Genomic DNA, 10,787 nt, shown 5'->3' on the forward strand with positions numbered 1-10,787 from the left:
CTCTATTGTTACACAAATGACACACATATACCATTTTCTTCTAACGGAAGTGAAAAAATTAATTGAAATTATTTTTAAAAAAAAATTATTAAAAGAAAAACCTATGTAGGGTATATTTGATCATTCTCACACCTTTTTTAAAAACTTTATTGGTTCAATGGCTAATATGAATTTATTAGTTGAGAAAATAGTCAAATACGCTCTTAACCTATAATTGAATTCTTAACTATACACATATTTTACGGGGTTTTATTATCCCCTTGAACTATTTTAAAGCGAAACAAATATACCTTTTAAGTGTTGACATAACAAAGAGAATGTATTCACTCTCTTGAAGGCATGTGTGAGTCAAAAGAACGGATAAAAAGACATTTTATAATATTTTGATATTTTGATATTTTGTTAAATATAATTTATATTACTTCTGTTTTTTCTTTTATTTTCTTTACTTTTTTTTCATAAAATAAATAATCGATAATCCATCGATGAAGTATTGCAAAAGTGATGCAATGGAGACAAAGAAGGAACCAAATAAGAAATTTTCAAAGAGAAGAAGAGACGGGTGAGTAAGATCGTCAAGATATCTAAGAGATGGTATAAAGTGATGAAAAGATGATGATGTTTGTTGACAGAATTCAAATAAAGAAGAGCTGCATAACTACTTTCGAAAATCAGTTATGAACAAGTTAGTTATAGAAACAGAATGTTTGTTATATTCAAAGAAGGCGTCAAGGTGTATAGAATAGTATAAATACACTACTATAGACATTGTAATGTAAGCTTGAAGATTCATATTAGTAAAAAATTCTCTTCATCAGAATATACTCTCTAGTTTCTGTTTATCTTAGAAATATTCATGGTATCAGAGCCATGATCGAAGTCTGAGTGGATCAAAGGCGTGAGTTACAAATCACAGATTTATGAAATCAGAATCTGATAGTCATCAAAGCAAATCTTAAATTTATGAAATCAGAATCTGATAGTCGTCAAAGCTTCCACAATTTCAATCAAAGTGAAGATGACAGGTGTGGATCTCAGAAGTAGCAATGGTGATCAGACTACTGGTGAGAGTAGTGGTGAAATACTGGCATGGATTTGATGTTCTACATCAGTTTTACTGGTAAGCCAATGGTTAGATTACAATCATCCCTTGTTCTTGAGCCCAGCTGATATCAGTGGGGTTAATTTGATCTCATTTCAACTCCTTGGAATTGAGAACTATGTTGTATGGAGTTGATCAATTAGATTGACTCTGCTTGGAAGAAACAAGATCAGCTTAGTGGATGGTTCATGTACGAAAGAAAGAGTTTCTCCTGAATTGAGGGGTCAATGGGAAAGGGTAAATGTTGTGGTTCTCTCGTGGCTTCCCAACTCTGTTTCTAAAAATCTGTTGGGAGGAGTAGCATTTGCTTCGACAATTCAACATGTATGGAATGACTTAAAGGAAAGATTTGATCGATTAGATGGATCAAGAACTTTCAGCCTACACAAAGAAATTACAACTCTCCAACAAGGTACAGATTCAGTTTCTGTGTATTTCGCCAAACTCAAGAATATGTGGGATGAGTTTAAGGCTCTAGTCCCAAATCCTGGATGTAATTGTGTAAATTCAAGATGGTTTATTGATCATTTAAATAGGCAAAAACTCTATCAGTTTCTTATGGGTTGAATGACTCATATGGACAAGCTAGAAGTCAAATTTTGTTAATATGTCTTATTCCAGGGATAAATCAGGCTTATGCTATGGTTGTGAGTGATGAGTGTCAAAGATATGTTTCCAGTAATGCTAGTATGGGAGTGAGTACTATAAGTGCAACTGGAATTGATCCATTAGTGATGTACTCAAGAACTGGTGAATCTTCTAATGCACAAAGGACTAACAAGTACAAGAAGAACTTTGGAGTGGCATACTAAAGATCAGTGCTATAAATTGATTGGGTATCCACCTGATTTTAAGTCAAAAAGGAAGGTGATTAATGGGCCTGATAGTGCTGCCTATATGATGATGAATGATGAAAACAATGAAAAGAATGATGGGTATAGAGGAATGTCTGGTGGCTCTACACTCAACTATGGGTTCAATACTAATGGAGCATACAAAGGCAAGCATGTATCTAGTCAAGCAGGACAGAATTCTGAAATGGATGAGTATGCTAATCATTTGCAGGGGTGCACTTTCACCAAGAGTCAGTACAGTCAAATTTTAGAGATGCTAAAGCAAACACAAAGCTCTGGAAATATATATGAAGGTGTAATTCAAGCTAATGCATCAGGTAAAGCCTTATTAGTTTCTGAAAATAATAAGATGTGGATTATAGATACAAGAGCTACAAACCATATGGTCTCAAAAGTTGGAATGCTAACTAAGGAGTCTATAAGAAAGGCTGAGTTTCCAAAGCCTGTGTACTTACCTAATGATGAAGTAGAACATGTGACATATACAAGGTCTTGCCACATTTCTCTAATAAGTATAATAACCAATGTGTTTCACATTCCAGAATTCAAGTATAATTTGTTGTCAGTAAGTAAAGTGACTCGAGAGTTAGGGTGCTCGATAACTCTTTTCCCACATTTTTGTGTATTTCAGGATCTCTACACTGGCTAGGTGAGGGAGATTGGTAAGGAGGATGATAGGTTATACTTGTTACTCGACCACATTACATCTACTCAATTGCAGCATCATGCATGTGGGGTAAAAGAAAGAATAAGGAGGAAAAACAACTTACAAATGAAGAGATCTACATATGGCACATAAGGTTGGGTCACATGTCATCTCACGTGCTAACAAAGCTATTTTCTGTTAGTTCAAATTCTGTTAACAAAGTTCTACATAATTGTAGTGTGTGTCCTTATGCAAAACAGACAAGAAATATGTTTCCAACTAGTTGTATTCACTGAATGTTTTGATTTGATACACTTGGATATATGGGACCTTACAGAAAATCTACTTTTGATGGCAATAGATTCTTTCTTACAGTAGTTGATGACTTCAGTAGAATGACATGGGTGTTTTTGTTGAAAAACAAGTCTGATGTAAGTGTGGTGTTAGCTGATTTTATCCAGTTTGTTACTACTCAGTTTGGGAAAATTATTAAGAAGTTAAGGTCTGATAATGGTACAGAGTTTGTGAACTCTATATGTGAAAATATGTTGAAAGTAAAAGGTATAGTGCATCAGAAGTCATGTCCTTATACTCCACAACAGAATGGAGTAACATAAAGGAAACATAGGCATGTTTTGGAAGTAACTAGGGCCTTAAGGTTTCAGGGGAAGATTCCTTCTACAGGGGACAGTGTGTAGTTGCAGCTACATATCTAATAAATAGAATGCCTAGTAGAGTATTAGGAGGAAAATCACCCTATGAGAAGTTACATGGAACTAAACCATTATTGACACACCTAAGAGTATTAGGATGTCTATGTTATACCAAAGTGTTGATAGAATATGATAAGTTAGCACCAAGGTCAAAGGCTTCAGTTCATATAGGGTATTCTGAAACTCAAAAAGGGTACATACTGCTTGATCTGACATCAAACAGGTTCTTTATAAGAAGGTGGCATATAAATCAAATGGATGTGTATAATGCCTTCTTAAATGGTGATCTACAAGATGAGATTTACATGTGCTTACCACAGGGTTTTACCAGTCATGGGAGAGAAGAAGGTGTGTAGACTGGTAAAGTCACTATATGGGCTTAAACAAGCACCAAGATAGTGGAATCATAAGTTCACACAAGCTCTTCAAAACCTGGAATTCAGGCAAAGTCAGTATGATCACTCCTTGTTCACTAAGAAGATATCTGAAGGTACCACAATAGTACTTGTATATGTTGATGACATATTGATTACAAGTAGTAGTTTAAGACTGGTAGAAGATGCAAAAGAAGCTCTGCAATAGAAATTCAAAATGAAAGATTTAGGAGAACTAAAGTATTTTCTGGAAATAGAGTTTGCAAGGGCTGAAACTGGAGTGGTAATGCATCAAAGAAAGTATGCACTTCAACTTATTTTTGAAGTTGGACTATCAGGTGCAAAGCCTTTTGGAACTCCTATTGATGTGAACATCAAACTAACCTCTAAGCAGAAGCAGTATGATGATCAGAGAGGAGAGAACCAAGAAGATTCACTAGTAGATCAAGGTTCTTATCAAAAGTTGATTGGAAAACTGTTGTATTTAAACATGACAAGGCCTGACATTTCTTTCGGTGTATAAACCCTAAGTAAATTCTTACAACAACCAAAAAAATCTCACATAGATGATGCACTCAGGGTGTTAGATACATCAAGAAACATCCAGGTCAAGGGATTATATTGTCTAGCAGTGCAAACAAGGAAGTGAATGTATTTTGTGATGCAGATTAGACAGCATGTCCTCTTACAAGAAAGTCTGTTACAGGTTATGTGATCAAGCTAGGTGAATCTATGGTTTCATGGAAAGCTAAGAAACAAACTACAATCTCAAGGAGCTCAGCTGAAGCTGAGTATAGAAGTTTAGCATCTATTGTTGCTGAATTAGTGTGGTTAATAGGAATGCTGAAGGATTTAGATGCAGAGATACAACTTCCAGTACATGTGTATAGTGATAGTAAGTCAGCCATACAACTAGCTGCTAATCATGTCTATCACTAAACATATTGAAATCGACCGTCGCTTCATCAAATAAAAGCTACATCAAGGGTTAATTAAAGGCAGCTATATATCCACTCAAAAACAACTTGTTGATATACTGACCAAAAGCTTGAATAGATCTCAGCATGAGTTTCTACTGTCCAAGCTGGGAATATTAGACATCTTTGCCATTCCCAGCTTGAGGGGGAGTGTTGACAGAATTCAAATAAAGAAGAGTTGCATAACTACTTCCGGAAATCTTTGTTACACAAAGTTAGTTATAGAAACAGAATGTTTGTTACATTCAAAGAAGGCATCAAGGTGTATAGAAGATAGTATAAATAGACTACATATAGACATTGTAATGTAAGCTTGAAGATTCATCTTAGTGAAATTATTCTCTTCATCAGAAAATACTCTCTAGTTACAGTTCATCTTAGAAATCTTCAATGTTGATGGCTCTGATTTTCTTTGTTGGTGACTAAGGATGTGTTTGGTACGAAGAAAAATATTTTTCATGAAAAATGTTTTTTAATGGAAAACAAGTGGATTTCTAACTTGTTTTCTCATATTTTGTTGGTGAGTATAAAATATTTTTTGATGTTTGGTTGGTGAATGAAAAATATTTTCCAGAAAATATCTTTTATTTTTTGCTTGAGACTAGAAAATACTCTTTAAGAAATACAATTTTTGATCCAGAAATTAATTCCGATAATTGATCTAGGACCCAACCCTCACACCCGAACTAGGACAAGACCTTGATGATTGTTCCAAAATCCGACCTATGACTTGATCTAGACTTTCGACCCAAGACCTGATTTTAAGTAAAATAATTTAAAAAATAATTTATTTAAAAAAAAAATAATAAAAAAAAAAAATAAAAAAAAAAAAATAAAAAATATATATATATTTATTTATTTTTTCAAAAATAATTTTTTTTTAAAAAATTGACAAGGGGCTGGGGGAGGGGGTCAGGATATGGGGTGGAGTAAAAAAATAAAATTTTAAGAGATTGGAATATTTTTCCAAAATAACTTATTTTTTGTGGAGGGGGGATAGGGGTGGTAGGGGTTGGGTGAGGTAAAAAAATTTAAATTTGAAATATTTTTTTAAAATAATTTTTTTTGTTTTTGTTTGGGGGAGGGAGGCTGATTTGGGGGTAGGGATAAAAATATATTTGAAATTTAAAAAATAAGAAAATTTTTAAAAAAAAATTGGATGGAGAGGATGGGTTCGTGGTGCGGGGTAAGGTAAGAAAAAATATTAAAGTATGAAGTAGAGTTTTGAAAAATGTTTTCCTTAGTTTTTGAACGGACGTCATTTTCCTTTAATTTGAGAAAAATGAGTTGATTTGAAAAACATTTAAGTCAACCAAATATTGAAAAATTGGAAAACATTTCTTCATACAAACACACCCTAAGTTTAAAAAGTTGGGAATGAAAATCAAAGGAAAAAAAGAAGAAAATAAAAATACAATGAAGAGTTTTTTGTAATTAATGAAAAATAGGATAAAGAGAGAAGCAGCGAGTGTATATCACTACATGTGAAGAAGGTGGTTTTCTAATTTTAGGGTGGTATATATTCCGCTTTAAAATAGTCTAAGAAGGTAATAAGACCCGTAAAATATAAGTGTGTAATTGAGAATCTTATTATAGATTAGAGGACATTTGACTATTTTCTCTTTACTAGTTTGAAGGTCAATTCTTTCTTTCCACTAATTTTCTTGTAAAATTTATTATAGATTTACCAAAAAAAAATTACAGATATAAAAACTAAATTATAATATAATCAAAAAAACAGTTTTAATTATAATACAACCACATAAAAAATTTCAATTATGTTCTTTTTTTCATCCACACTTATTTCTTTTATTTTTCTTAATTTTACACTAAAGAATGAAAGAAAAAAATAAGAATAAAAAACTCAAATAATGATAATCAAATAAGTCAAAAAACAATTTATGTGTGAAAAAGATTAAATTTATTCATAAACTTTGTTAGAAGCATCAGATATGCCCCTACAATTATTTATTTTTAAAATAAAGATCAATTTTTATCACTTCGATAAAAGAAAATGAAGCCATTTTTAGAACAGAAAGTATATGCAATTCAATTTTGGTTTATATTAAACATTTGCTTTGCAGTGATATGAATCTTTAAGAAATATCATAAATTATTACTCTCTATCAATAAAGAATGATAGCATCCCAAGTATAATAATCAGAACATATAGCTTTTATTATATTTAACATTGACACTTGCACATCGATCAGTTCTTTAATTAGAAACGGTACAAAATAGTGACAATATTGTTAAAATTACTAATAATATTTAAACGAAAAAATTGTAATCAAGTATACAATTAATTATTTGGATCAGGATCACTATCAAATTCTAATTTCAATTAACTTCATTCAAAAATTGGAACAGATCCACATACATTTTAGTGTCAGTCATGTTAGAAAAGAAAGTTAAGTGACTTTATAAGAGGAAAATTCATAGTTGAGTGATTTTCTAAGAGGAAATCTCAAGTGAATAACCGACTAGTAAAAATGTAATGAAAGAGTATCATGATAGGTAGGTGTGGCAGCTTGTGTGGGAGGTTGTTAGTAGTAAAGGTAGATGTAATCCCAAAATTAGACGATGGGCTTAAAATTGCTACAAAAATTTACTGGGAGAGTAAAATCGACCTATTTTTCCATTAAGATGTAATAGAAACTTATTGTTACACTACTGATATATATATAACTTAAACTCAATAAAAAAAAACTTTACTTGGGAGCTGTTTTGACCAACTGGTCAGCTTGCTTAGAAATTGTGATATGAAGCCTTCATCTGAAATGATGCAAAATGTAGCATTTGGTCTTTGCTAGGATCAAATGCTCAAACCCCATTTTAAGAATTGAACTTCTGATTAACCAGAACAATCAGTTTTTTATTGTTCACTTTTTACAACTAAAACGCAAAATCAAATAAATAATCAAGACTTTGAAGGATAAATGCAAATTGAGGCAAAGATAAAATTGTTATAAATTGAGGAAATTGTTAAAAGACATACAAGTTTTTCTTTTCATGTCTACCCAACGAATGTCCTGCAAGTAAACTACACATCTGATTATGTATTTTATAAAACTAGGGGTCGGATTTGGAACCAGGGAGGTCAAATTCTCTTCCCTCCATATCTGAATCCAGCCTTCCTGTTGTATAAAGCCGTTTGAATGTCAACCTTCCTCCTTTATCCGCGATGACACAGACGGAGTTTTTCAAGGATAGCTACACAAAAGTTGATAATAAGGAATTCAATATTTTCCAATTTCTACCTCTTTGCTAACAACATCCTTAGAACATGTGCCTCTAGTGAAAACGGCTTCCATTTCTTCCAAAGACTTTCCTTTAGTCTCGGGCAAGAAAAAGTAGAAAAAGATCAAAGCGATCACTGATATCCCAGCAAACATGAAGAAAGCACCACCAGTCGTAATTGCTGCAGAAATTGACAAAAAACTCATAGAAACTGTTGCATTCATCAACCTATTAACTGCAACACCAATTCCGACTCCTAAACCCCTAAACTTAAGTGGGAAAATCTCAGCAGTATATACCCAAGTAACAGGACCAAGCCCAATGTTGAAAAACATCACAACGGCATAAGTTGTAATTATGCTAAGGACCAAAGCCCATATAAGTTTGCCACCAGAGTGCTCTGCCAAAGTCAAGAAAATCCCAAGTCCTGTTAATGTCACAACCATACCACTTAAACTCGTCAACAAAAGCTTTCTCCTACCAACTCTGTCAATCAATAAAGTGGATAACAGTATGAATGTGAGCTTAGTTAATCCAACACCAACTGTGGCAAGAATTTGGTGCTTATGGTCATGTACTCCTGCTTTGTCAAATATTTTGTGACTATATAATATCACTGCTTCTATTCCAGTTGCATGTTCAAAGAAATGAATTCCTATACCAGCAATTAAAATCCATCTAAGTGATTTTGTTGGTTTTAGCAACAATTCTTTCCAAACACCCTCTCCTTGTGACTTCACTGAATCCGGAATTTTAACTATGTCATCATCACAATTTTCGTCGATGCCCATAGCTTTTTTAATCTCCCTCAAGCGAAATTCAGCTTCTTCAGGGTCGTTTGAAACTTTGTACATTATTTCCTTGGCTTCTCCTAAACGGCCTTTCATGATCAACCATCTAGGAGACTCTGGCATTTTGATAATGCCAATCGCCAAGAAAAGTGAAGGAATTGCTGCAATTCCTAACATAATTCTCCAACCAAGTCTCAGAGGCAATCCGGAGAAAATATAATTAGACAAATAACCAAGTAAGATCCCAATGCTGATTCCAACTTCTGGAAGAGATGTTAGAAATCCACGCGTCGATGGAGATGAAACTTCTGCTGAATAAACTGGTGCAATCATAAGTGCAAAACCAACACCAACTCCAGCAATACATCGGCCTAATAATAAAACCGCGTAACTTGGACCGTATCCCATTACAACAGATCCACATAAGAAAATTACAGAAGCTATAACTATAGTGTAACGTCGGCCAATATAATCAGAGGTTCTTCCAGCGCTGAGTGATCCAACTAAAGCACATAAATTAAGTATCCCTGCTAGAACCTCTGTTTTTGCATCACTGATTTTGAATTCCTTTTTCACAAAAATCATTGCTCCACTCATCACTCCGGTATCTGAATTCAAACATAAAATTTTCGTTAGTCTATTTAAGAAAATCAAATTTCTTGTTATAGTAACTTAATAATTAAGGATGTTGATTGTAATAGAAGTTGAATCCCCTAATGAAAATCATGACTCTATCTGATCAAATATGATTATAGATTAGTCGGGCTAATGAGTTTCAAATACAGATATACATACATGATGGAAAAGGAAAAAAAGAAGAATTTTAGAAGTAGAAAACTAACCATAACCAAAGATGATAGATATCATGGAAGCAACTATAGCACATGCACAAGCATATTTGTTAATCCTTGTTGGATTTTCTCCAGCAGTACCCTTCTCCATAATTCAATTGTATGAACAATGTATATTTTTATAGTAGTAAACTAAAATCCTATAACACACAATTTGTGGTAACTTCTAATTTAAATCTCTGCACAACTGATGAACTTTACTTATTTTTGGGTCTATATATAGGGGAAATAGAAAATATAATCCTATATTGATTATATTTCCTTAATTGATTAGTTGAAATATTTGTGGATAAGAATTACAAATCTTTTACGAGTCCTCATGGGACTGACCACTAAACTCCCATCCAATTCCGGTTTCGGATACAAGCATCGACTTTACGTCATTTTTTAGAGGTCAAATTTGACTTTAATTATATCGTCATTTGCACATGAATTAAATTTGTTCATACTCGATGTTTATTTAGTAGGCGTTTAGTCAAAAAAATTGGAGCTTAAACATAAAAAAAATAAATTAAAATCAATTGTATTTATAATTCTTAAAGATAAATTGTTTTTGGTATGAATGCTAATAATTATGTGCCTAATTATGGTCTTGATTCTGCCGACCTCACCTTTTTCATACACAATTCACATTGGGTGAATTAAATTTGGGTTAATCCTAAAAAGAGTTGAATTTGGATTTGGTTTGGTTTGGTTTTGGTTTTGTATTTATTAGGAAAATTAGTAAACGTTGTGTCTTCACACCTTGCAAAAGAATTTTATAAGGAAACATTTGTCTTTATGTTTATGAATAGTTTTACCTTTTCTAAATTTAAAAAAAATAAAAATTGGTTTGATTATAAAAACCAAATTGTATTTCTAAATCTAATTAAACGTCTCTGAAGTAGTTTTTAATTAAAATGAGCCTAATATCTCTTTCGGTCTATTTTTTACTTGTCATGTTTGCTAGTCTATTTGATCAAACCTTTAAAATATGCATTGAAAAATATTTTTTTATCAAAAGAGTTTTCATGAAAAAATATTTCCGAGAATAGCCGTTTGTATTTGACTAATCAATTTGAAAATAATTTTTGTCCTATGTTAGGACAATAGTTTTTGCTTTGTCAAAGCTCCAAAAGTATTTTTGGAAAAAATATAAAAAATTTAGCTTCTAAAAAACAGTTTTTGCTGCTCCTTAAAAATATTTATTTCTTTCCTAAAAGTTTGGCCAAACAATTCAAATTTTAAAAATAATCACTT

At 32.4% G+C, this 10,787-nt stretch overlaps 1 protein-coding gene across 4 annotated transcripts in view; it reads right to left on the minus strand.

Moving 5' to 3' along the window:
• Positions 1 to 9,736, minus strand: part of LOC125825238 (probable polyol transporter 6) — a 77,995-nt gene extending 68,259 nt beyond the window's left edge. For 2 of the 4 annotated variants that reach the window (XM_049504580.1, XM_049504579.1), the window contains exons 1-2: positions 9,540 to 9,736; positions 8,073 to 9,305 (exon numbers count right to left, since the gene is read on the minus strand). In XM_049504580.1, coding sequence (XP_049360537.1) covers positions 8,073 to 9,305; positions 9,540 to 9,639 — 1,333 coding nt within the window. In that variant the 5' untranslated portion in view covers positions 9,640 to 9,736. Of the gene's footprint in view, positions 1 to 7,905; positions 9,306 to 9,539 lie in introns of those variants that run through there. The other 2 variants (XM_049504577.1, XM_049504578.1) reach the window with 2 other exon arrangements.
• Positions 9,737 to 10,787: the final 1,051 nt, after the last annotated feature.

Source organism: Solanum verrucosum, unplaced genomic scaffold, assembly GCF_900185275.1.
Source record: "Solanum verrucosum unplaced genomic scaffold, falcon-dt-bn FXZP01000113.1, whole genome shotgun sequence".
Classification (NCBI taxonomy): Eukaryota; Viridiplantae; Streptophyta; class Magnoliopsida; order Solanales; family Solanaceae; genus Solanum; species Solanum verrucosum.